The sequence below is a fragment of the Rissa tridactyla genome, chromosome 10 (assembly GCF_028500815.1).
Source record: "Rissa tridactyla isolate bRisTri1 chromosome 10, bRisTri1.patW.cur.20221130, whole genome shotgun sequence".
In the NCBI taxonomy this organism is placed as follows: Eukaryota; Metazoa; Chordata; class Aves; order Charadriiformes; family Laridae; genus Rissa; species Rissa tridactyla.
The window spans coordinates 18,593,058-18,618,791 of NC_071475.1; the positions used below are offsets into that span (position 1 = coordinate 18,593,058).

Genomic DNA, 25,734 nt, shown 5'->3' on the forward strand with positions numbered 1-25,734 from the left:
CGGTGCCGTGCCGGGCAGGACGTCCTGTGCAGGGCCGGGGCTGTCGGTACTGCTGACTCAGGAATGGCCCGGCGGGTTTCCTGCCTGGGGGGGACAAGGGGGGCCACGGGGGCAGCAGGTCTGGGGGACACTTCCTTCCCAGGGTGCTGCTGAGGCTCCCGCAGGTCCCCCCAGGCGGGCAGCGGGACAGGCAGGGCTCAGGGACCAGCCGTGTGGTCAGTCCCCATGTCTTGCCTGTCTCCTGCCGGCTCTGGCTGGGGCTGGGGGCCATCGGGGTGTCCCCACGGAGGAAGCACCGGGGCCAGAGCGCAAGGGTGTGCCGGGGCCAGCGGGGGAAGGAAGCGGGGCTGAATCTGCGGAAGCGCTCCCCAGCCGCCCGCCGGCTCCCTGGGGAGCGGGCGGGAGCACCGAGCCCGGCATTGTTCAGTGCTGGCAGTGCCAAGCCCAGAGCCACCGGTGCCCACAGATGGCTCCGGTTAGAGGAACCCACTCGGGTGCCAGCTTTGGCAACAAAGATCCCACCAAGAGGGTGACGGTACTGCCAGGGATGGGGACGGTGTCCAGGCCGGCCGCTCCGAATCCAGCTCGGCGTGGCCCACGGGCAATGCTGGGCACCATCCGGGAGAGGGGCAGGGAAGGTCGGTCATGGCCGGGCGTGGGCTGCCAAAACCCTCGGGAGAGATTGCAGGGAGCCAAGAAATCCCAGCGCCGGCGGGCGCTGCCCTTCCCCTCCGGGCAGTAAACAGGCTCCCTTCGCTGGCAGCAAAAACGCCTAAAATTTTCCATCCTCTGTGACTTCGTGCACCGAAGGGAACCGGCCCCGCCGGCAGTGGGGTGGCCGGAGGGGTCACACGCAACTTTCCACTGCCGGGAGGATGGAAATCCTCAACGTCACGCAGCTTCTTGCTCTGTATCGCCTGCCTCGATTTCCCTCTATCCTTTCCCACAGGAAAGACCCTGGATTTTGGGATGGGGCAGCGTGAGAGATCTATCCTCCCCTCTCCTGTCTCGCCCCGCGGAGCGTGAGATGACGCTAAGCCGTTCCCAGCTGGGCAGGAGAGTGGAAAGGGACGTGGGGCAGGAATCCCTCACGGGTGCCGGGTAACAGGACATTATTCACATCCGCTCGTGCCGGGCAAGTCCGGGCAAGGTGTGAGACGAGCAGCCACAGGGCCAGGAGTGGAGGTTGGCACCCACCTCCGCCTTCGGTCCAGGGGCTGCAGGCACAGCCCTGCCCCACAGGCGGCAGGAGGGGGACGGAGGTGGCCCCAGCAGACACAGAGCTGCTCTGTGGTGAGCCACAGCCACCACCTTGTTTAACCTCCCTGAGCCGTGCTGCCCCACACAGCCGCCTGGTCTCCCTTGAGGCCATCACAATCTGACCCCTCCTGGAGCTGGTGCCCCTATGGATCACCAGGCAAAAATCCCAGAGCCTCGTCCCCCGCAAGCCGGCGCGCTGGCAGGACACACCGCACCACTCACCCTCATTACAGCTTTCGTCAGCGGCTCGTTTCCGAGCCGGCTTGCGCGGAGGAAATGATGAGAGGTGGCTGCGGCCGAAGGAAAACATTTGCAGGGCGGCCGGGGGGCACGGAGTGAGATCACTCTCGTCCCACGGACAGCCAGCACCGCTCGGGGGACAGGCAGCATCCCGGCACAGGGTCAGCCGGGTCCGAGAAAGTCAAGAAAGTCGTCAGGCCCCAGTGATTAATGAGGCGCTGATTTGGCAGGGCAGGCGATGAAGGAGCAGACAGGCGGATCCTCCCCGCCGCGACACCCAGGTCCCTTGCTGCCTCCAGGGTCCCTCCAGACCTCCCCACATTGAATCACAGAATGGTGGGGCTTGGACGGGACCTCTGGAGATCATCTAATCCAGCCCCCCTGCCAGAGCAGGGTCACCCAGAGCAGGCGGCACAGGAACGCGTCCAGGCGGGTTTTGAATGTCTCCAGAGACGGAGACTCCACCACCTCTCTGGGCAGCCTGTGCCAGGGCTCTGCCACCCTCAAAGGAAAGAACTTCCTCCTCAAGTTTAGGTGGAACTTCCTATGCTCAAGTTTGTGCCTGTTACAAAGGGCAGAGGAAAAGGGACCTGAGCTCCAGCCCTACTGCGCTGAACAAAAAAATTACATATATTTATATAAACACATTTCAGTTTTATATTTAAAGGGTGTCACGGCAGCTACGAGCAGAGTCTCAGTCCAACAAAGCCACTAACTGCCAGTAGCGCAGCACACGGAACTGGAGCACCTGGAAATGGTCATAACTCACAACTCCTTCACCACCAGTTCAGCCACGCGTGCACAAACACCCCCACCCTGAAAAAACAGGGGGCTCAGGGCGCCGGCTGCAAACAGAGCGGCACAGCAAAGCCCCCCTCCCCTCGGCTCTCCAACATCTCCTTCCACCCACGGGCACGGCCACTCGCCCTCCCCAGTAAGACAGCTCTCGGGACTTGCGGGCTCTACAAATAATTTTATTGAAATTTAACAAAAGTGGACAGATGCACCAGGAGGAAGGACCATAAATAGTGTACTTTTCCCAAACCCACGGGGTCCTACGCGCACGCTAGAGGAGCAAGGAGCCTAGTGTTGGTGAGTACAGTTCGGCTACACATCCACATGGGAAAGCACGACATCGCACAGAAATCATAAAAACAAAAAAAAACAAAAAAAAGCCCCCAAAAAAAACCCCAAAAAAAAAAAGGAATCAAAAGGAAAACTTTCCTTTTTTTTTTTTTTTTTGCTTGCTCCAACACCACAGTGGACACAGATACTATTTACAGCGACCTTCACATTTTTAAGATTCCCTCTGGGTGCTCCCGAGGCCCTGCTGCCGCAGGAGGGCTGGAGGCGGCGGAGGGGAAGGGGTCCCGGGGGGCTGGCTGCTTGGGGAAGGGGGAACCAGCCTGGGAAGAAGCAGGGCAGGAGGCAGCTTGTTGGCAGCCTGTGGAGGTTCACTGCTGCTCAGGTGACAGGGCAGGGTGGGAGAACGTGGGAGAACGTGTGTTTTTTGGGGGGAAGCATGTTTGATGCCCTGGGGAAAGGGTGGGCAGCCTGTCAGGGAGGACAAAAGCACCCTCGCTAAGCTGGTCTGGGTCCCTGCCCTCCCACGGGGTTCGGGCCCTGCCTTGTCAGCAGATTTTTGGCCAGCAGCCAGGCAAGGGGCTCCCAGGCCGGGCAGACAAATGGCACCAGCCCCTTCCCTGCGCTCCTCCTCCACCTTCCCCCTGTACCCAAAGTGGGTTCGGTGCTGCTTCCCGCTCCCTCAGACAGCAGCGGGGCAAGGCAGCACCGGCAGCCCACGGCTTTCTCTCCTCTTCCTGGGGACAGCAGCTCCTGCTCTCCTCCAGAGCCCAAGGGACGTCCTTCCCAGAGAGATCCGGCCCGGGAGAAACTCAAGAGCAGGTGGTGCGAATAAGAAACACTTCAGTGGGGGATTGTTTTAAGACAAGACTCTTTAAAGCAAGCAGGAGAACAAAAGATGTTGAAAGAAGCGCCCAGCATCACAGTGTAGACGAGCTCCCTGCCGGAGCCCTGCCCAGCCCTGCCTGCTTCCCTGCCCAGCGGCAGCCAGCACATCCACTGCACCCTCCGTGCTCGCTCCTGTCGATGGGAACAGCGGGTGGGGGGGTGGGTGGTGACAGGAAGACGGCAACAGCCACGCCGCTGTTATCTCCCTGAAGCCGGGAATGTGGCCCCGCGCCCAGGCGGCTCTCGGCGGGCGCGGGGATGGATACATCCAATGTAGACGCCGACAGGGCTGGCGGCCAAGTGCCAGCGGCTTAAATTAAAAATCGAGGTAGCGAACGTCTGAAGTGCTTAGAAAGTAAATAAGTTCTGGAACGAAAGAGGAGGAAAGCCGAGCGGCTGCTGCAGGGAGCAGGCTCTGACCCGGTTTAAAGCTGTGCCCGCTGCCTCATGGCCGGTCCTCCTCTGCCTGCCCGGTCCGGGGGTGGCTGAGCAGGAAGGCAGTGGGCGAGGGACAGCACTGGTCAGGCCTCTTCCCAGCCCTGCAGCGGCTGGCTCGGTGCCCTGGGGCCTGCACACAGGGGTGAGAGGTTTTTCTGGTGCTGCCAAAGTGACCCCAACCTTCTCAAGCGGGAGGAAAGAGGAGAAAAGAGCAGGACCTTCCGGGACAGAGCAGAAAGCCTCCCTTTAAAGTGCATCGCATTTCTCCTCCTGCCGCCAGCTGGGACACGGGAGGAACCATAGTTCACATCGCCAGGGAGATTTCCAAGCCAGGGCAGGCACACAGATTGATTGTTTTCGGGGAGCCAGGAAGGAAGAGATGATTTCTTCCTGCTTGGCCCTGTCGAGGCCCACTCCACTGGGAGGTACGTTCAAGACAGGAGCAGGGGGCCAGGACGTTACAAGGAGACACCTTGCCCAGCAGCCTGGCCCCACAGCAGGCAAGGGACAGCACCTGGCAGGACCCAGCTTGCTAACGGGGGAGGCAAGTCCACTGCAGAGCTGGGGACCTTGCTGCCACCAGCAGCAGCCACAGACCACAGAGATCTGCTGCGGGCACAGGAACTGCAAGCAGCAGCAAAGCCAACCGCCCCAGAGCCGGCATAAGCGCAGAAACGCACAGGGGGAAGAGACCGAGGTCCAAGATAGCGGCATCTGATCTCCATCCCCTTCCCAAGAGGAACGCAGCAGCCAGCCGAATGTGCTTTGAGACCGGCCCCCCCTCAGCCTGCCCTGTTTATCCTCCATCAACGGACCCATGCAGGGGAGCATCACACAACACCCGTGTCAAGTGACACGCTGCAACACTGGCCATCTAAACCCCAGGCCCAAGGGATCTCAGGGCCCGGACAGCGCGTTACCTTGCCCTGGCTCTCTCTGGGCCGCATACCTGAGAAGCAGGGGATTTTGTCTGGTGAGAAGTGCAGGCTCGCTCTCCCTTTAACAGCTCAAACACAGCAGTTTGCAGTTCCAGTTACCCATCAAACATCGGCTAGAGGCTACAAAAGGTATTTCAGTCTTCTGACTCAAGCGAGGATGTTTGTAAGCAGTCGTTGCACAAGGTCACCCATCGCCTGCGAGGAGCGCTAGCCAAGCCCAGCCCGGCCTGCTCCGTCCCGCCTCACCTCCGGGCAAGGGGAGAGCCGCCGTCCCCGCCACGCACCCAGAGTCCTCCTTGGGTGGGAACACGACGCAGCCTCGCCTGGTGAGGCTGGGGGCGGTGGGGCAGGGCCTCCCGCCTGCGGGCAGCAACGTCTGGCGACTCACACCTCGCAGATGATCACCGGGAAATCCACGTGAATGCGAGGGTGCTCTAGTTTCACTATGCCCTGAAAGAAGAGTCAGAGTGGTGAGCAGAGGAGACCACCGAACAACAGCCCCGAGAGTCACCCCGTACAACAGAGGATTCCGTGCCCTCAAGGAGTTCACAAAGCCGCTGTGACACCAGGTATGCCTGAACAGCAGCAGGCAAAGTGAAAGCACTTTGCCCTTCGAACTTGTCCCTGGAGAGCTGACAGCAGCGCGGCTGGTGGCCACACATGGTGGGTCCAGAGCTCAGCAGAGCGAGAAAGGAGGGAGCTGCTCTGCCAGGCACTGCCCGTGCAGCAGCTGGTGCGTGACTGGCAGATATTGGCCGTCTGGGCTTTTCATCCGGCACCTTTCATTCACGGGATTTAAAAAGAATGAAAAGAGCTCTCTGAGAGAAAGCAGCCTGGGCAGCTGGCGCACAAGAAAAGCAGCTTTCTATCCAGAGGGGAGGCTGCTGAATGCACACTCCCTCCACGCCAGCTCAGGCGCCTTTCCCATGCTCTGTCCAAGCCTTCTCCTGTTACAGCACCAGGAGGACCCGCTGGCAGGTGGGGGGCTGGGAATGGAGGGGGGGGTTCAGGGCTGGGCCTGCACTCACAGAGCCAGAGAAAAGCCTGGGCTAGCAAAGCGCAATTTAGGGCCGGTGTTTGCTCTCTATAGCTCAGCCAAGCTTTCCAACTGGGTGGGTTTCAGCCCACATCAAGGAGGGTTAGGAGATAGTCCCACAGCTCAAGCCTGCCTCTGCAGTAACAGCCTGGGGAGCAGTGGCAAATTCTTCTCCCCCATCACTGTCTGCACAGCACCCAGAGGAGTCCCATTCCACCAGAGGGTTGCTCCCCCCTTGGAGCACACCAGGTGCTCACTAGAGCCATGCCTTTCTGTTACTTAGGAAAGACTCCTGCAGGGTCTCTCTCCAGCCCTGGTTTGATCCTCCCTTTTCTCTGTTTAGGCCCCTAGAAACTTCCCTACATGCAGGCTGACCTTCTCCTGCACCGAGACCCTCCACTGGAGTCCAAGCCCCTGCCTGGCTTCATCCCAGTTGCTTATTTTAAGAAGAGACTTTTGTGCTGAGATGCAAAATGCATAGCTGTCAACAACACTGTCACTACTGAGCAGCTGGAGGGAACGTGCGCACTCGTGTCAGTGAGTGATGGGCTCTGGCTGCTGCTTCCCGAAGCCAGGGCCTGGCCGTCCGCAGCGACATGACACTGGCTGAGTAAGCGCAACACCTCTCACCTTGTGGAAGGTGGTCAATGATGGGACGCCATGGCCGTGCATGGCTGCCTGGCACTCTGTGCCCCACAACACACAGCCACCTGAGCTATCTTCCCCAGCCTGGCAGCTCTAAAGGGCTGGAGGGCACTGCTTCTCTCTGGAAAGCGGGGCTAGAGGGTGTCACCAGCCTGCCACAGCCTCATTAGGTGACATGGGTGTGAGACAGGACACACAGGAGACACAGCTCTGAGGCAGGAGCTGAGGGGGTGAGTGGAAAGCCTTTGCCTTCCCAGCAAGAAGATGCCCCGGGGGAGAAGGTAAAGCCAGGACATCAGCTGTCACCGTGGCGCTTTGTCATTCACTTTCCACCACCCTTCTCCACACGCTACCTGAGGTATCAGGTTCTTATGGATCCTCTTCAGCTTGGCGCGCTTCCTCCCATTCTTGGTAACGATTGTCTCCTCGTAGAACTCGTGGGCGAGATCCCCGTCCTCATCGTAATACATGGAGCTGCCGAGAGGAGAGGGGTGGCGGGTGGGCAAGGGCCTGACGACATCTGCTGTCTTCCCATGCCCCGAGCCGGGGAGGGAGCCGGGGCAGGCCGGCACTACCCGCCCTCTGCGGGCTGCGGCGACCACCCGCTGCCGGGGCTGCCCCCTCCGCCCCCCGCAGGCCAGGGCCCGTCCCCCCCGCCATGCCGGTGCCGCTGCTCGGGCGGGCCTGGACCGACGCCCCCCTCCCCGGTTGCCATGGCAACAGCCCCCCCCATCTCCTTCTCCCTTCTCGGCCTCTCACCCGCGGCGTGTGAAGACGAAGGGGGTGGCGGCGCGCGCGCCCCGCGCCCGGGCCAAGGCCTGCTGCCCGCCGGGGCCCTCGGCGCCGCCGCCGCCCGCCGCCGGGGAGGCGAAGGGCCACAGCCCCCGCGACTTGGAGCCGCTGGTGCCCATGGCGGCGGCGGGGGCGGCGGGAGCGGGGCGGCGGCCGGGGGGGGGGGGGGGGGGGGGGGGCGGGAGCGGCCGGGAGGCGCCCAGCGACACCGACCGACCGCCTCCCTGCGTGCGCCACCGCCGCGCTGCGACACTTCCGGCGCCCGCGATGCCCCCGCACGTGACTCGGGAGGGAGGAGGTGCCCGCGTCACGTGAGAGCGGCGCCGGGCGTGCCCTCCCCCTTCCCGCCTGGCGCCGGCGGGAACCTCGGGACCGCAGGTTCGAATCCCGCCGCGGCCGCTCACCACGTGCGGCCACCGGTAACACCGGGGGGGTCTTCGTGTCCCTTCCCGCCCCATCCTCCCCGACAAGGACACAGCGCAGGCCAGGCCTCGTCACCAAGATGCCTTTATTGGTGCTCGACACCCTGCTTCCCCCCAGGGATGCTCGCTGTCCCCCACTTCCCCAGGGACACCCACCCCCCTGGGGACACCCTCTCCCCTGGGACACCTGCTACTTCGGGGACCCTCACTCCCTGGGCCAGCCCCATGGCGGCTGCAACGGCCCGGTGGGTCCTGGCATGCCCCGTTCCACCTCCCCCCCTCCCCGGTGCCCCCCACCCGCCGGCGGGCAAGGGTCCCGGCGCACTGGCTGGCCACGGGCACAGGCGGCACGGTCACCCCGGGGTGCGCGTGGCCAGCGCTTCCTGCATCTTCTGGCGGCAGCGGGCGTAGCGGTGCCGCAGCCGGCGCACGTGCTCCTCCTCCTCCCGCTGCAGGATGCGCAGGAAGTTGTGCAGCTCTGGCAGCGTGAAGGCGTCCCACTGCGGGCAGACAGGCTGCCATCGCAACGGGGACGTGGCGGCAACGTCCCCCCGCCACGTCCCCCAGGGGGTGCAGGTGCCAGTCCCCTTCCCATCCCCGCACTTACGTTCACCTCCCCGGTCTCATTCTCCTTCAGGACAAAGCTGAGCACCTTCTCGCTGGGGCCGGCCAGCAGCCGCAGCCGCAGGGGCTGCTCCTCGTCGGCCAGCTTCCGCAGGTACACTGCAACAGTGGCCATGTGTCACAGGGGGACACCAGCATGGGGACATCACCGCCATGGGGACACTGCCACTATGGGGACACCGCCGCCACAGGGGACACAGGACACTGCCACCAAGGGGGACACCACTGCTACAGGGATGCTGGCACCATGGGGATGCTGCCACTATGGGGACACCATTGCCATGGGGACCACTGCTGCCACCGGGGGACATGGCCACAGTGACAGAGGACACTGCCACCAATGCTACAGAGATGCTGCCACTATGGAGACACGCCTACCACAGGGGACACTGCTGCTACAGGGATACTGACACCATGGGGATGCTGCTGTCATGGGGATGCTACCACTGTGGGGACATCACTGCCATGGGGGACACCGCTGCCATGGGGGAAAGGGGACACTGCCACCAAAGGAGGATAGCACTGCTACAGAGATGCTGCCACTGGGGGGACACCCCTGCCACAGGGGACACTGCTGCTACAGGGATACTGACACCATGGGGATGCTGCTGTCATGGAGATGCTACCACTGTGGGGACATCACTGCCATGGGGGACACCCCGCCAGCCACTGGGGACACTGCCACCAACGGGGACACCCCCACCCCAGGGACATTGCCACCATGGGGCCACCCCCACCCAGGGAAAGCTGCCACTACAGAGACACCGCTGCCACTATGGGGAACGCTGACACTCCAGGGGACACCACCGCCAGAGGGATGCTGCCACCACAGGGGACATCACTGCCATGGGGGTGCTGCCACCATAGGGTCACCACCCCCCCAGGGACACTGCCACCATGGGGTTGCCCTCCACCCAGGGGAAGCTGCCACCACGGTGACACCACCACTGCTATGGGGACAGGGCCACCCCAGAGCACTACCTTGCTCATCCTTCTCGGACCTCTCGAAGAGGGCGAACTTGCGGGGGTTGTCGACAACGGTGAACTTGCGCAGGAGGGCGTCGATGACCTCGCTGGCGCGGGTGTGCGAGAGGATGTGCAGGTGCTTGACGGTCCCCTTGGGCAGGTAGAAGGACGTGCGACGCTTCACCCCCTGGGCGCGGGGCCCCGGCCGCCCCGCTTGCAGGGAGGGGACCCGCTTGGTGGCCGGCACCGAGACGGGGCGCACCAGCTTCAGCTGCACCTTGATGAAGCCGGTGTAGGAGCCGTCCTTGTTCTGGGAGACACCGGTGGGGGGGTGAGCGGGGCCAGGGCAGGGCGCCGTGACCCCCCCCGGCCCTGTGCCATCCCCATACCAGGCTCATGAAGAGGTTGCTGTTGATCTGGCTGTTGTACTCCTTGATCCGCTGCTCCACCTGCGCCTGGTCCAGCTCTGCCTTCTCCCACTCACTGGGCTCATCCTGTGTGACAGTGGCTGGGCTGAGCGGCACCGTGGCTGGGGGGGGGGCACACCTCTGCCCACCCCGGCGTCCCGCCGCCCCCCAGCCCGCCCTGAAACACTGGCTGACACACAGTGACGGGCGGGCGGTTGCGTGGGGTTGCATCAGCCCAGCTGGCGCTGAGCTGGGCCCTGCCGGGGAAGCTCGGCTGAGCTCACCGCTGCCCCGGCCCTGCTACGGGGACACCGGCACCGGCCACCCCCCCACCAGCCCTCCTCCCCGGGGCTGCAGGGAGGGGTGAACCCGCCGTGAGCACACCCCAGGGCCGGACATCCCCTCCCAGCACCCCAGATCAGAGAGGTGTCCCCGAGGCAGAGTGCTGGCAGCCGCCAGCCCGGCACCGGGGCGGGCTGGGTGCCTGTGGGGATGCCCCGGAATTCGGGGCAGGAGGGCTGGGCTGAGGGGTGCAGCCCGCCCGTGCCGCCGGCACCCCGCTTCAAAGTGCTGGCCCCACACAGGGTGGACCCAGGCGTCCTGGCTCAGCGTCCCCACCGCCCGCTAATGACTATTTACGTGTGGCTGCGGAGCCACCACGCAGAGCTGCACGTGTCCCCACGGCACCGCGGGGCTGGGAAGCACCTGGGGCTCCCAGCCCTGACGGCCACCCCATGGCACACTGGCGCTGCCGGGCCCTGCTGGGGTCCCCACAGGATGGGGACAGCTGTGAGGCCGCCCCGGGGGGGCTCACCCTGACACCCCCCAAGCACTGTCCTTCGCCCTCTCCAGGAGCGGCTGCGGCCCCGGGGGGCCATGGGGCAGCCATGCCAGGCAGTAAAGCCCCACTCGCCCCCCTGCACCTCGCTCGCCCCACAGTGCCACATCCAACCGGACACGGTCACGCTGCCCCACAGCCCGGCCACGCTTGCCCCAGTGGCAAGGTCATGACCGCCCCCATATGCTCGCCCCCACAGCAGAGCCACGCTCAGTCCCGCTCTTGCCCCCACAGCAAGACCACGCTCGCCCCACGCCAGGACCGCGCTCACCCCATGCTTTCCCCACGGCGGGGCAACACCTGCCCCCGCACCAGGACCACCCTCGCCCGCTCCCCATCACCCAGCCCCCCGGGTTCGCTCCCCCCCGGCTGACGTCACCCGGTTCCCCCCATGACGTCACGGCCGGCGGTCCCGGGAACCGACCTGTCGGCGTCGCGGGCGGCGGCCGAGGGAGGTACGGGCGGTGTAGAAGAGCTCGGGCTCGGAGTCGGAGTCCTCCTGGCTGCAGTAGCCGCTGCTGGCCGTGCTGCCCCCCGTGCCCCCCCGCGCCGCCCCGCCGCAGCGCCAGCGCCGCCGCCGCCCCGCAGCCCCCGGCCCCGCCGCCGCCCCCCGCCCCGGCCGCGGGCACGGACACGGCGGCGGCGGACACGGCCCGCCCCGCCCGCCCCGCCGCCCCGCGGGCACACGGGCACGGCCGGCCCCGCGCCAGCCCGGCCGGACCCCGGGCTGGGGCCCGGCTCAGCCCGCTCCCGGCTCGGCTCAGCCCGCCCGCGGTCGCTATCCCGGCTGGGCTCGGCACAGCTCCGCTCCTTCTCCCGGCTCCGCTCCGCACGCTCCCTATCGCGGTGCCGTTCCCGGCTCGGCTCAGTCCGGTGCCGGCTCAGCCCGGTGCCTGTGGCGGTGCCGTCCCGTCCCGGCTCAGCGCCGTCCCCGTCCCCGCTCCCGCCGCGGCCCCGCCCCGGCCGTGGGGCTGACGCGGGCCGGGGGCGGCGCGGCGCGGCCCCGCTTCCGGCGGTGATTTCACCCGCCCGGACCCGCCTGTGCCCCGGCGCGGCACGGTATGGTCCGACATGGGACAGCCCAGCATGGTCCGGCACAGCCCGGCATGGCACGGCTCAGTATGGCTTGGCACAGCCCGGCGTGGCACAGCACGGCCCCGCCAGCCCAGTATGTCACAGCCTGGCATGGCACAGCACAGCATGGCTTGGCATGGCACGGCATATCATGGCACAGCACAGCATGGCACATCCCAGCCCGGGCCAAGCTGGCATGGCGCAGCCCAGAATGGCTTGGCATAGCCCAGCCCAGCACAGCCCAGCATGGCTTGGCATGGCATGGCATGGCGCAGCCCAGAATGGCTTGGCACATCTTGGCATGGCACGGCACAGCCCAGGCGAGCCCAGCATGTCACAGCCCAGCACGGCACCGCACAGCCTGGCATGGCACAGCCTGGCATGGCACTGCACAGCACAGCATGGCTTGGGATGGCATGGCACAGGCCAGCATGGCACAGCATAGCCCAGGCCAACCCAGCATGGCACAGCCCATTATGGCTTGGCACAGTATGGCTTGGCACATCCCGGCATGGCACAGCCTGGTGTGGCACAGCACAGCAACGTGTGGCTTGGCATGGCACGGCATGGCACAGCCCCTTGTGGCTTGGCACATCCTGGCACGGCACAGCACAGCTCAGGCCAGCCTGGCATGGCACAGCACAGCCCAGCATGGCTCAGCACAGCTCAGCATGGTTTAGCCTGGCACAGCATGGAATCACAGAATACCAGGTTGGAAGGGACCTCAAGGATCATCTGGTCCAAACCTGCTTGGCAAAATCCAACCTTTCTTGACAAAAAGCATGTCCTGGTGCCATGTGGCACAGCACAGCTTGGCATGACATGACATGGCCTCAAAGGGCACAGCCCAGCACAGCCATCCCCAGTCCAGGCAGACTCCAGGCTGGCCACCCCCCACCCATGCCCTCCCTCGCAAACACAGACCAGGCCCTACCACATTGGTGTCCTTCTCCAGCGCCTGCTCGGTGCCATCATCCTCGTCGCCAGCGCCCGGGGGGCCGCTGCAGTCCAGCCGCACCAGGGCCCGGCACCGGTAGTGGCAGGTGAAACTGCAGTCTGGGGATGGGGACAAGAAGGGGGGTCAGTAGGGCCACCCATCCCCTGGTGTCCTGAATCGAGCTGGTGGCATATCAGGGTGCTTCGTGTTGGGTCCTCATCAAGGCTGGTATCACCACCAGGTCCTGGCCTTGGTGGCTGTGCCAGGGGGGGTACCGGTGCCCAGTGGGGCAAGGGCTGGTGCGTGGTGCTGGTACTGGTGCCCAGTACCCCTGTCTGCGCCACTACCGGTGCTGGTACCTAGTGCCTGGGATGCCACTGTGCCTGGTGGCACGTTGTGCCCACACTGTACCGGTGCACAGGGGACAGCATGCACATGGGACCTAGTGCCGTGCCATGCTGCTGACCGGTACCGTGCGTGGTACCCGTGCTCCCTGCCTGGGCAGTGGGGATGGCTGGTGGGGGTGCCTGGTATGGGGATGCCCAGTGCCCGGTGGGGGTGCCCGGTAATGGGATGCCTGGTGGGGGTAATTGGTACCAAGATGCCTGTGCCTGGTGCAGATGCCCAGTACCGGCACGCTCAGTGCCCAGTGTGGGTGCCCAGTACTGGGACACCCGCTGCTCCGTGGGGGTGCCTAGTGCCAGGACACATGGTGCGCGGTGGGGGTGCCCGCTACTGGGATGCTCGGTGCTTTTTAGAGGTGCCTGGTAATGGCATGCCAGTGCCCGGTGGGGGTGGCTGGTCCCGGGCCACCTTGTGCCTGGTGGTGGGATGTCTGGTGGGGGTGCCCGGTGACGGGATGCCCGTGCCCGGTGGGGGTGGCCGGTGCCGGGACGCCCGGTGCCTGGTGGCGGGATGCCCGGTACCGGAGTGCCCGGTGGGGTGCCCGCTGGCGGGATGCCCGGTGGGGGGAGTCCCGGGGGCGCGGCGCGGTACTCACGGCGGCACTGGAGGCTCTTCCTGCCGCCGCCCCAGACGAATTCCCCGCAGAGGTCGCACCAGGTGTGGAGCCCGCGGCGCCGCGGCTCGAAGCGGTGCCCGGCGCCCGGTACCGCCGTCAGCCGCGGATCGGGGTGCGCTCCGGGGCCGGTTCCGGTCCCGGACCGGCGGGCCGGGCTGATGCGCAAGGCGTTGGTCCGTTCCAGGCGGCCCCGGCCCGGCCGCGGCTCCGGTTGCAGCTCCCGCAGCTCGATGAGCTCCATGGCCCGGCGGCCGCGGGCGCTGCGCGGCGGCGGGGCGGGGGCCGGCACCGGGGATGGGACCGGGGCGGGGACCGGGAGGGGCCGCCCCGTCCGGGCACGGCTGGGGAAACTGAGGCAGGAGCCGGGGTCCCGATCGCCGCCCCCGGTCCCGGCAAGCCCGGCGGGGCGTGATGGAGGCGGGGATGAAGCTCTCAGAGCTGCTGCCAGGGAAGAGGGGCCCCGCTCTCCCCGCCACCTCTCCCAGGATCGGGGCGAGCCTCGCTCCGTGCCTCAGTTTCCCAGCGAGGAAGGGGGCTGGGGGAGCCTTTCAGCAGGCGAGAAGCAGCGAAATGTCCCCTGAAGAGCCTCCATGCTCGGTCTGGCCACAGCCCCGGACGAGGAGCCAGGAGTAAACTCATCGCTCTGAGCCCTGGCTCCTCGTCCGGGGCTGCGGCCAGACCAAGATGGTTTCCTGCCCGCTGTCGTGGCTCCTGCAGCAGCTTTGCTGGTGCAAAGCCTGTTTTGGGATGTGCGTAGGGTGTCTCAGGCTCCCCATCAGGAGATGCACTATCACCCCTTCCCAGCCGTGCTCACGCCAAAGCTCCAGCCCTTTGGCAGCAGCTGCTGGCCAGGGAGAGATGTGGATGCGCCCCGAGGCAGAGCAGGCCCCCAGTAAACCTTGCTGGTGGGCAGGGGGACAAGCCCTGGGTGCTAATGTCACATCAACTGGTGGGGGGGGTATGTGTGAATTGTCCCTGCGAGGTGGCAGATGACAAACAGCCGAGAAACTCCGCTTGCGCACAGCGAGGTGCTCGTGCTAACCACATCCTCTGCCTCCTCCCACTGCTCTAACAACAGCAGCCAAAAGATAAGAGGGGGACATGGAGGCCTCCTCGCCCCCCTGCCTCCCCCAGCTCACAAGTCTTAGCTGCAGGGGGCTTGGCCCTTCTGGTAACCACAAGGGTATTGGCTCTTTTTTTGGGGGTTCTCTGGGATTGCTGTTGTCGCAGAAGGGAAAAAGGGACACGCACCCCTCTCCCTGGGTGCAAGGGAGGGGAGGAAGAGGTTTAGCATCTTGAGCTTGGAAAAAAAAAAAGCAGGAGCCCAGCAGCAGTGGGGTGCATAAAGGAGGTTTATTGGAGAAGGCTGCGTGGAGAGGAGAGGAGAGGCTGAGCCTGGCCAGCCCTGCTCGGGATTGGGAACAGGAGGAAGAGGTCTTTGCTAGCTTCTCCTCACCAGTTGCTGGGCTGCACACAGGGAGCACCTCTGCCTCCCCATGCCATGGGGCAGATGCCAGTCACCACTTCTTTTACAGGTTGTCCGCTCTCCTCGGCTCCCCGGCCATCAGGTTGCAGGCAACCTTATGCTTCTGCCAGTGCTGGACCTGGCATGCCCTGTGGAGGGGAAGACCACGGCTCAGGGGCTGTGTCCACAAAGCCGGGTGCCCGCAGCTCGAGCAGGCGTGCAGCAGGGCCACCTCCATCCCTGGGAGCAAAGCAGCGCCAAGGACAAAGCCCAGCACCGTACTCCTCTGGGTGCTGGGGAGAATATGGCATGGCTGAGCATTAGCCCAACAGGGAAGTGGATGCAGCCCCCAGTTTCGGGGGCTAAGAGGGTTTAACAACACGGCTATAACCAGACCTTGCCAGATGGTTCAGGACGAGAGAAGATTTAATTTACTGCCACCATCCCAGCTGCCACATCCCAGCCCATCACCCGCACCCACAGACTCATGGGCGCTCTCCTCCCCGCTCCTGCCCCACCAAGGTGCAGGGGAGGGAGACAGTGTCACCATGGGAAACCCTGCCCACCGCTGCAGGCACAGGCAGCTCAGCACCTGGCAGCGGTGACACAACACTCACCAGCATCTCCGGCACCTCAGCCCCACCGTAAGACTCGGAGAGGTACGTGGCAAGCGGAGAGCCAGCAGCGCTGAGCAGCAGTGGGAGCCCTGGCTTCCCTTGGCCATTTCACAGCATCCTCCGGTGAGGTCTGTGGTGCTCAGGGGAGCAGTGGGCACTGGGGGGCTGCAAGGGGTACCGGGGGTGACAGGGGACAGCGGGGGCTGGCAGGGCTCCCTTACCGTGTGCAGTACCACTCATTCCGGCAGCGAGAGCACCGCTTGGCTGCCTCCGTGCCGCACGCCCCGCAGCGGGGCTTGTTGGGGGCCAGAGCCTCCATCATGTCCAGGCTGTAGGTCTGTGCCCACCTGTGGTGGGCAGAAATGGTGTGAGACTGCTCATGGGGAACAGCTGACAACTAGCAAGCTGTCCTCGCTGCACCCTGCCACCGAGGGGACATCCCCAGCCGGTACCACAGATCCCTCTGTCCTCCCAGTGCTGAGCTCCAGCCCCTGCTAACGGGGATACTGGCTCCACTGGGCATCCTCTGTGCACGTGCCAGGGCCTTACCTGCGTGCCTGGAACTTCAGCTCCTCCTCGGTGGGGCTGAAGACGCGCTTCACCTGGTGTTTGGCGATGGCCTCCCACTTCCCTGCATTTTTCTTCAGGATGTGGTCCCAGATGACGGGAACCTGGTGGGAGAGGCAGAGCGGGAGGAAGGGGAGCTCGCAGACAGACCGAACACGCTGCGGTACAGAGGCATTTGGGGGAGGGAGATGCAGCCAGCCCTGGGCACAAGGACTCTGTGTGTGTCCCTGGGAGGTCGAGTGGAGGCAGCACATGCAGAGGTGAAGGCGCAGGGAGCGAGTGTGCTTTTGGGTAGACGCAGGGGATAGATCCACTCGCTGTGGAGCATTTAGGAGAAACAAGGCAAAACCATCGGGGACGGGTTGGGAGCGAGAGTTCAGCCCTTGAGGCCCAGGCTCCCGCACAGAAAGCCCTGGGATCTCAGGGCCCTGTGTGCCAGCAGAGGCATGAACCCCGTGCTCCGGAGCCGTTTGCCTGAGCAGATTTTTCCACTCGTCACTTCCCCGAAGACGAACACTTGGGGAAGGGCTGGTCGGCGCGAAAGGGAAAGCGCCAGCCAAGAGCAGCGCGTGGAGTTCAGGCTCTGGAGAGGACGATGCTGCTCCAAACAGCGCTGCCTTCTCCAGCAGAGTAAAAATAGCCAGGCCTGGAAGGGGAGGAGGCTGCTCTGGAAGCAGCCAAAAGGAAAAAATCCTTTTCAAAGTTTGGCTCGGTGACAAGGAGTGAGTTCACCGCTTTCTGGGCAGAGCAGGGAGCCCACGTGTGTGCTTCCAGCTGGCTGCCCCTGCCCACCCGCCGGGCTCAACCCCAGCCCTTGGCGGAGGCAGGAACAGCACCAGCACAAAAGCAGAGCTACAGAGAAGGGCAGCAGCCTGAGCAAGGGCTGGACAAGGTCCCCGGCACGGCAGCTGCCTGTCCCTGCCCCACGACACGCTGGCAGTCAAGGCACATGGAGCAAATCCATAACCACCTCCGCCCTGCTGCCATCCCCGCTCCCAACCGCTTGGCTTGACCGTCCGCAGCCTTCCCCAGCCCCAGCTCCCGGCACAGGCCATGTCTCCGGCTCAGCCACAGCCGGCCGCAGCCGGGGCACACCACCCTCCTCCTGAGCCACACAGCCAACTGCGCTGGGGATGGCACACTCCCCCTCTGCACAGCCCAAGCGGACACTGCCCAACCTACCCATCCGCTCCGGGAAGCGCCATGGGAATGCCCAGCAGCAGGGAAGAGCCTCTGCTCTCCCAGCTCTTCTCAGCTGCCTCTTTACGGATCTCCCCCCCTCCTCCCCCTGAGTTTCTCCCCCCAGCTCACGAGAAGGCAGTAGAAACACTTTGCTCCAGAGGTTACCACTGCATGGATTAAAAGCCCCAAGGACCCCACACTGTCTGAAGACCCTCAGGGCCCAACTCCTGAGCCCCAGACATCAGCTGGGATCAGTTTGACTCCAGCCTTTGCCACCGGACCTCGGCGTCCCTATGTACACAGTGTGCCAAGCAGCCTCAGGCCAGGGCAGTAAAAGTGACTCTTTCATGGGGAGTCCAGAATTCAGCAGGGAAACACTGATAAATGTCAAATAAAGAATTAATTGCAAAAACAAGCCAGCTGCCACCACCCCAAGGACTCAGGGCAATCTGGAGAGCGGTTTATAACCCAGCATTTATGCCTTTAGCTGTGGCTGCTTGGCCACTGCTGTGGCAGAAGTCCATGGATGATGTGAGAGCCAACTTTGCTGGCAATAAGGGTGTAACAGTGAACTGGGTGCTTGGCTGCTTTACCACAGCACCACCTCTCCAGAGCTGAGCTTGGTGGGAGGACAAGGGGGTAGGGAGCTCTCAGGCTGAAAGCAGAGCTGCAGGAGAGGTGAAGGAAGAGCCACAGGATACCTGCTCCAGGACGAGATCCTTTTTTGGGGGAGCTGGCTCTGTCACTGCGAGGTGGCTCAGAAATCTCTGCAGCTCCACCAGGTTGGGCAGCTGGTCGATGAGGACGTCCGTCAGGAATGCACGGAGCTGTAGCCACAGAGGGGAAGGGAAGAGCAAACGGAGGTTAAGACAAGGGAGCCAGAGCTGGGGAAGCAGCATGGCAAGGGCAGGGATCTGCAGGGCACTGGCAGAGTGACCCATGGGGTGCACTCGCAAACACAAGCTTTGCTGCTGCTGGTACAGTGACAGACCCCACTGCTCTCCCACCACTGGCTGCTAGGAGCCCACAGCAAGGATGGGGAGAGACGCCTGGAGGGGCCCAGTGCTGGCAAGGTCCCACTCTGTGCTGCAGGGTCCTACCTTGAGGAGCTGGCTCTTGTTGAAGCCATCAAAGTGGTATTTGCGCTGGCATTCAGGGCTGAGCAGGAGGTTGAGGAGGGCAAGCCACACCTGCCCATCGAGTTTGGTCATCTTCACCTGGTCTTCAGGGGGCACTACATGCCAGGCACCGTTCTCAAACTTCTTGAGCTTGCCTGAAGGACAGAAGAACACCCTGCTCCAGGGAGAGACAGCACTGCCCAAGGGAAGAGAGATCAAAGATGGGGATGCTGGCCTACGCTCACTTCCTCACTCCACCACAGGTAAGCCCCTCCTGCTTCTGTCTGCCTCAGTTTCCCCACCCCTTTTGCTCAGCAGAGCAGCCTTCTTGGTACCGAGACAACATATTAGAGAACACGAAAAGCACAGAGAATATGTATTAAAACAATAGGGCTGTGGCAGGAACTGAAAGATCCCTGTGATATCTCCCTCTGGACTTGGCCAGGAGCACAGAGCACTGGTAGATGGTGGAGGAGTCCATGCTGTAGCAACAGAGCTGGAGAGGCAAGTTTTGGGGTATCAGCACAGCCAATACCTGCTCTTCTGAGGTTCTTCTGCCAGAGAAAGACAGAAGTAGCTTGAATATAACAGAAGTGACAAAACAAGCTCCAGGAGCTACTGTGCTGCTCTGGGGGGTGGAGGAGGATGTAACCCTACATCTGCGCAGCCTGGAAATGCCTTTGCACTCTTGTTTCTTTCCAGTCCCTCCCCCTGGGCCCAGGATCAAAGCTCCCTCTGACACCCTGAGAGCACAGGCAGAGAGAAGGGATGCGTTTCCCGGCCAGAGGAAGGAGGAAAGCTCCCACATCCAGCTAGGCTGCTCTCGGCAGGCGCAGAGCCACGTGCTTCCCAGCATCTCTTCCTCCCCTGCCCGCGCTGTGACCCCCACGGTGCAGGGCTGGGGAGGGGAGCGTGGGTTCCCATGCCCCAGGCTGTGCCCCCCCACTGCTCAGAGGCAGGCAGCAGGGAAGCTGCGGGGCTGCAGAGGTGCAGGAGGCAGGGCTGACGGCACAGGCGGCGGCCGATGGGCACAACCTCATCAGAGACATTTGTCCAGAGCAAGGCTCAGCAACCAGCAGCTTCAGGGCAATCGGTTTGCTGGAGCCGTGCCTGGCTCCAGTTCTTAGCGCTGACCCAGGGAGGTGCAGGCAGGCTGAGACTGGCACTCTGGTCTTTCTGCACCCAGGACAAGACTCCTCAGAGAAACTGGGGCTGGCAGATGTGCTACGCTCCTGCTCCCGCCCTGGCCGTGATCAGCTCGGACAAGACACAGCCCTGTGCGAGGATCAGCTTTTGGTAGGATGGATGAGTCCCCAGCCCAGCTGTGCTGCAGCTGCTTTCGAGCTGAAGAGCTTCAGGCAGGGAGCACGAGCAAGGACGAAGGGGAGGAGGCTGGAGGGGAGGGTAGGGCGGGAGCAGCTTTCTGCAAGGGCTCCTGCAGCAGACCCCTCAGTGGATGCGGGTCCCAGCACGCCACCACAGTGCCACAGGTACCACAGCCACAATAAGTACCTGCTTCCTGGCAGCTCCAGGGGCAATGCTCCACCAGCTCGACAAGGAGGCAGGGCAGGTTGTGTGTGTTCAGCATCCGTGTCAGCGCGCTCAGGGGCAGACTGGAGATACGACAGAAAGGGTGAAATGGTGCTCACAGACAAATGCCAGCACAGATACAAACGCTCCCCGAGGCAACTGGGAGAGGCAGGACAAAAACAAAGATCTGGGCTCCCACAAGTACCACACAGCAGGGTGGAGCGCCGCTGCCTTTGCCTCCCGGGGTGGGGTGCCATTGCCACCATGGATACAGCCAGCTGCTGAAAAGGGTCCAGGTGCCTGCTGCAACCCCATAGGAATCTCAACAGGAGAGCTCGGCATGTCCCCTGCTGCTCCTGGGCACCTACCTCTCCACCTGATCGGTGATGAACCGCAGCACGGACAGGGCTTTCAGGGAAATCTCAAAGTCCATTGTCTCCGCCTGCTTCCGCAGCTCCTGTGGAGGCACAAGCACAGCCTCGGGATTTCAGGCCCCATTTCCCAGGAGCTGCAGGGAGGCAGCCTCTTGGCTGCACATGGATAACCACAGACTGGGGAGGAAACTAGAGCCCTGCAAAACAAACTCTGCTTGTCATCTCGACTGTGCCAGTGCTGCCTGTTTGCCAGGGCAGCCACAGAAGTGCTTGCAGCCCACTGTTGCTCGTCCCTCATCTCCCTACCCCTAACACGTCACGGGTGGCTACCGGCAGCAGTGGCCCTGCACAGGGGCCAGTCCCAGACTGCTCCTCTCTCCCCTTGTGGGATCATCTTGTGGCCCATGAGACACGTGAGGCTGAGGGAGGGGGAAGCTGCACAATCAGCAGAGGAACTGGAGAAGGAGGGAGAAACTTGGCCCTGGCGCAGCTGCAGTCCTACATCCACCCCACGTGGATCTGCCTCTCCCCTCCATCCTGCGTAGGGCCAGCTAAAATATCTGCCTGTGGTTATCCCAGCCTGAAGCTATGCCATGCTCCCCAGCCACCCGGCCTCCTCCCCTTCCCAGGCAGCGTGGACACCCCGATCATCCCAAACACACTCAGGCTAACAGTCTGACCGCCCCCCTCTGACTCAGCCCCTTTCCAGACCATTGGGATGGCTCGGCTGAGAAGGTGCCAAGTCCTTTTCCCTGGCCCAGGCAGAGCTTCTCTCCAGTCCCAGACGCTCAGCAGCTCATATCTTTGTGTGCAGAGCACTGACCTCAGCTCCTACTCCTCTACAGCGCCCCTTTAACTGTTCCCTTCCAAATTCCTGAGTGGGAAGCCCTGTGCTCCCCAAGCCGGTGCCCCACACGCTACTAAGAAAGCCTTTTGGGCTCTTTCCCCCACTTCCCTCGCCAAACTCTCCCAGTGAGGCTGTTTCCTACAGCTCTTCCTGGTATCCGGACCTCATCTCTGCTACCTTCAGGCAGGGACTGTCATTTGCCTGTGCTTCTGAGGGAGAGCAGAACAGGTCCTGCTCCAGGGGTTACCACCGTACACAGTCACAAAGGACAGCAGGCTCCACAACACAGGAGAGGGCAGGAATGGCTTTTTAGTAGAGGGTTATTGTATGTAGAGTCAGGAGGGTCTGGAATGAATCAGAGGAAACCAGGCTCCTTGGGAGATGAGTGCTTTTTTGAACCCTATTGGCTAGAAAAGGTCTTTTTTTTTTTGCCTTGAACCGTGACAAAGCTCTAACAGAGACACCCCTTCCCCTCCCCAGCTGGGAAAACATTTCCTGGAAAACATCCCTATTGTGCTTCAGAGCCCTCCACTTCCTTCCCTTTTCTGGAAGAGGAGCACGTGCTCGGGCAACAAGCCAAAGGATGGAGGCAATGCTGGGAGGTACAGCCAGGCTTTCAGGCTATCAACTTTAACCCTGCTTCTCCAGACACTCCTCGTGACGTGCGCAGTTTAAAGAGGAAACTCGAGGTGCCAAGAAGCGAAGTCCCAGAAGCAAAGAGAGCTCCCACAGCAGGAAGGTATGCGCGGTAGCCCTGAAACACCTGGCTGAGAACAGCTCCGGGCTCAGACCAGCACAGAGATCTCAGAGCGCCAAGGATGCTGGGGGGAAACATGTTAGGACAATTCCTAGTCCTGTCGTGCATCGGTTTAGGCAGGGATCCCTCTCACGGTTAACCCTGGCTGGCTGCAGCAGCAGCCTGGGCTGAGGCGGTTTCACAAGCTCCAGGGAGACAAACCCACACAGCTTTTAAGAGCAAACGGCCAAAACCCCTGTACGGAATATTTTGCGTAACTGTCAACTGTCCAGTGTCCCCCCACTCAGAGTGCCAGCTCAGACCGTGTCCTGCAGGAAGCCTCAAGCTGGTACTGTCACAAGAGAGGGTGGAAGCGCAGCTGTGGGGCGGAGGGAGGTGAGTGCAGCTGCCAGCCCAGCCAAGCTGCTGGTGTGGAGGAGCACCAGCACCAGACACCCCCCGAGACGGGCGGGAGGTGCTGGGGTTGCAGCCCAGTGGTTCTCCACAGGAAGCCCCCCACCACCGTGACGCTTCAAGCTGCTCACATCCTCCATCACACACGCACCCAGTGAGCTACAGGACTTTCTGCTCACCTGCATGGACGAGGGGCTGGCCAGATCCTCAGGACGAAGCTCTGTTGGGGTCGCTGTCTGTCCACTGGCGCTCCGAGCTGCAAGCAAGGTCAGTTTTCGGTGGCAATAATCAATTAAATCCAGAATGCTGTCTTCTGCTGACTCGCAGATCTCCTTCACAATGACAAGAGTTTCACAGAGGGCCAGCCCCCACAGCCATGGCTTTCCATCCCCAGGGGCTTTACACTGAAAAAAGCTGAACCTGTCTCTCACCTTGTAAAAAAACACGGTCTCCAAGAGGTTAATGATGGAGGCTTCATGATGCAGCTGAGGGAGGAAACCAGCAAGAGTGAGGTAACAGCGGAGCAGTCACTGGCACCGAGGACACAGGCAATGGGACTGGGAAAAGGGCTCTTAGAAGCTGCACATGTAGTTGTGGCCAAATGCAAGTCCAAGAGCCAAATACAAGTGAGGTAATCTTTAAAAGAACTCCAGTTCATACAGTTCATATTAATATTTATGTTAACATGCCTATGACACTATAACATGCTGATAGAGAACCACGCTTCCCAGCAGGAAGGGCTCTTGCTCCCTCGAGAAAACTGCAGCCCCTGGCGCTGGCACGGAGCCACTGCCTGAGATGTGACAGTACTCTGTGCAGCTGTGCTGAGAGCCCCTGGGACCAGGGCAGACAGTCTTGTCCCGAGACTGGGAACCACGAGATAGCTGCCTTGAGGCAACGCTGCAACAAACGGCTGCCCAGGGAACACACTACTTTGCCCCAGCAAGGTGTTGCCCTGGACTGAAAAATGGGCTAAAACTTTCAAGCCCCGGGCAGATTTCCTTTAGGTCAAGGGCTCCATCCCTCTGCGGGGCAGCCAAGTTCCCGAGATCACTCTCTTGCCAAGAATGGCCCGAGGGACAGCTGCTCCCAAAAGCTCCGTAAGAAAAAGCTACATTTTTCTAAACCCAGAGGCACATAACCTCGGAGAGTCCTCTGGTTAGAGGTGCCAGCAAAGACCAGTGCTCAGAGGGGGGCAAAGACCCCAGGGGTGTTGCTGCCTGGGACTGAGGGTAGCGCTCGTTACTGGGAGCTGCAAGCCAGGAGCACAGCTGCCTCCAGGAAAGGCTTTTGCTGCATCCCAGCAGCTCCAGCAAACCCCCATGTGGGATTAGGCAGGGACACAGAGCCGAGTTCCCCAGGGAGCAGGTCCCTGTCCCTGCTGGGGGCAAGGACATGGGCTTGTCGCTCGCGGCTTTGAGAAACCAGATGCTTCCCACTGTGTCAGACTGTCAGGCGCAGCTTCTCAGCTTGGTGAGATGTAAAACCCCAGCTCTGAGATCTTCAGGGTGAGATTTATTTTTAAGCATGGCGATGCCTGCCCGATTTCCAGGCTTGTTCCCATTGCTCCCTCTACTCACCACCACGTAGATGGGGAAGGTGCTTCTTGGTTTGAAGTCCTCCAGCTGGCACAGCACGGGAAAGACCTTGTGCTTCCAGATCTCCACAGAGATCAGCTCCCCAATGAGAACAGGAATCTAGACAGGGAAGGGACAGGGGAGCAAAGCCGTTCAGACCAGTGCTGGAGTGGGAACCAGCTTTATTGCTAATGCTCAGCTGCACAGACTTTGGAGTCTTCCCATGGAGGAGGGTGGCCTTGGGGCACACAGTCTCTATTCACCCAGCTCAGAAATTATCAATTTTTCCCCAACAGACCAGAGGGAGCTTCTAGGGTTGCAAAGCGGGAAGATGACCCCAAGGAGCTAGGCAGGTCCAGGGCACCACGCATCCCGGTGCAGTCTAGCACATTGTAGGGCTGGGACACCTCGAGTATAGGGCAAAGACCTGCAACCAGAGAGGCTGGTGCACAACAGAGACCAAAACAACCTCCAGAGAGCAACCAGAGACCAGCAAGCAGAAATATCACAGTTTGACCTTTATTTTTTTTAAAAAAGCAACACTGGCAAAACACCAGTCAAACGTCTTTTGCCGGAGATACAGCAGATTCTTCGCCACTTTATACCAAAATTGCACATTGTCCACAAGACAATCCCAGCTCAAGGCTAAAGGCCTGCCAAAGGGGATCACCCCCACACCCAAGGAGGCTCACCTTGGCGTAGCTGACCAGCAGCTCGGTGAGGAGCTGCTCCTGGCCCGCGGAAGCGCTCAGGATGGCATGCATATTGAGCTTCTCCACACACTCGTGCTGCTGAAGCCATCTGCGGGGCAGCCAGCAAAGGCATCAGTGACAAGAGACCTCCGGCCACTGTCTTTTGGGCCCTGCTGCACTCCTGGAAAGGGTCCCTCATTCAGGGAAACCTGCTCCCGGCACCCCCATTGCCAGGAAATGCCCCAAGCCTGCCAGGCACCCCCAAACCCCATGCCGTCCCTTGAGCCTGCACTCCCTGGGGCAGCAGCTCCACCCGAGGCAGCCCCACTGCCCTCTTGCAACACCCACTGTGAGACACCCCACTGGGGACACCCCAAAACTAGGGGTCCTCTTCTCCATCACTCCTGCCCACACAGACCCTCCAGGGACATCCCAGGTCTGGACCTTTCCTGGCCTCCCCACCCCACAGGCTGTCCTCTCTCTCCCAGCCCTTGCTGGAGGGTCCCAGAATTGGTGCCCCTTCTCTCCCCCCAGCCCACCTTGACCCTCCAGGGTCACCTCAAAACTGGAGCCTCTCCTCTCTACCTTAGACCTTCTTGGGCTCCTCTTTATCCCCACCCAGACCCTCTGGAGACACCCCAAAACTCTTTCCCCTAGACCTTCTGTGGATGCCTCCCCCCAGATCCGGGACCCCTCCTTACCCCCATCCAGAGCCTCTGGAGAGCCCCCACACCGGGGCCCCTCCTCTCCCTCCACCTCACACAGCCCCAACGGGGACAAATCAAACTTAGAGCCCCTTCTTCGTGCTTCCCCGACTCAGACCCCCCCGGGGACACCCCAGAACCGGGGCCCTGCCCCTTCCAGACCCCGCCCCCAACACAGCCGTCCCCCCGCCCCGCACCCCTGCCCGCCGGCGTCCCGCAGCTCGGTGCCCTGCAACGCCCGCACCAGCGCCTCGGCCTCGGCGGGCAGCAGCGGCGCCGGACCGGCCATGGCGGCGGCGGCG

At 62.6% G+C, this 25,734-nt stretch overlaps 3 protein-coding genes across 4 annotated transcripts; all 3 read right to left on the reverse strand.

Moving 5' to 3' along the window:
• Positions 1-2,458: 2,458 nt before the first annotated feature.
• TUSC2 (tumor suppressor 2, mitochondrial calcium regulator) lies at positions 2,459-7,463 on the reverse strand. Its single transcript, XM_054216458.1, has 3 exons — positions 7,288-7,463; positions 6,882-7,002; positions 2,459-5,297 (listed from the first exon to the last, which is right to left on the reverse strand). The coding sequence occupies exons 1-3, from the start codon at positions 7,437-7,439 to the stop codon at positions 5,232-5,234; spliced, it is 339 nt and encodes a 112-aa protein (XP_054072433.1). The 5' UTR covers positions 7,440-7,463; the 3' UTR covers positions 2,459-5,231.
• A 575-nt stretch (positions 7,464-8,038) lies between these two features.
• Positions 8,039-14,157, reverse strand: RASSF1 (Ras association domain family member 1; the record flags this gene model as incomplete). Its single annotated transcript, XM_054216454.1, is given in 7 exon segments — positions 8,039-8,242; positions 8,350-8,465; positions 9,348-9,642; positions 9,722-9,826; positions 12,586-12,707; positions 13,589-13,893; positions 13,895-14,157. Coding segments are annotated over 7 exon segments (1,353 nt in total), but the record flags the coding sequence as incomplete, so codon positions are not given.
• A 763-nt stretch (positions 14,158-14,920) lies between these two features.
• On the reverse strand, positions 14,921-25,721 carry ZMYND10 (zinc finger MYND-type containing 10). Of its 2 annotated transcripts, XM_054216057.1 has the most exons (12): positions 25,630-25,721; positions 24,729-24,837; positions 24,040-24,156; positions 22,891-22,944; positions 22,639-22,791; positions 20,457-20,545; positions 20,071-20,171; positions 18,541-18,713; positions 18,142-18,267; positions 16,241-16,362; positions 15,913-16,038; positions 14,921-15,223 (listed from the first exon to the last, which is right to left on the reverse strand). In XM_054216057.1, the coding sequence occupies exons 1-12, from the start codon at positions 25,719-25,721 to the stop codon at positions 15,139-15,141; spliced, it is 1,347 nt and encodes a 448-aa protein (XP_054072032.1). In that variant the 3' UTR covers positions 14,921-15,138. The 2 variants fall into 2 exon arrangements, with proteins under 2 accessions (XP_054072032.1, XP_054072031.1); XM_054216056.1 differs by lacking the exons at positions 15,913-16,038; positions 25,630-25,721 and having other exon boundaries at positions 14,923-15,223; positions 24,729-25,586.
• Positions 25,722-25,734: the final 13 nt, after the last annotated feature.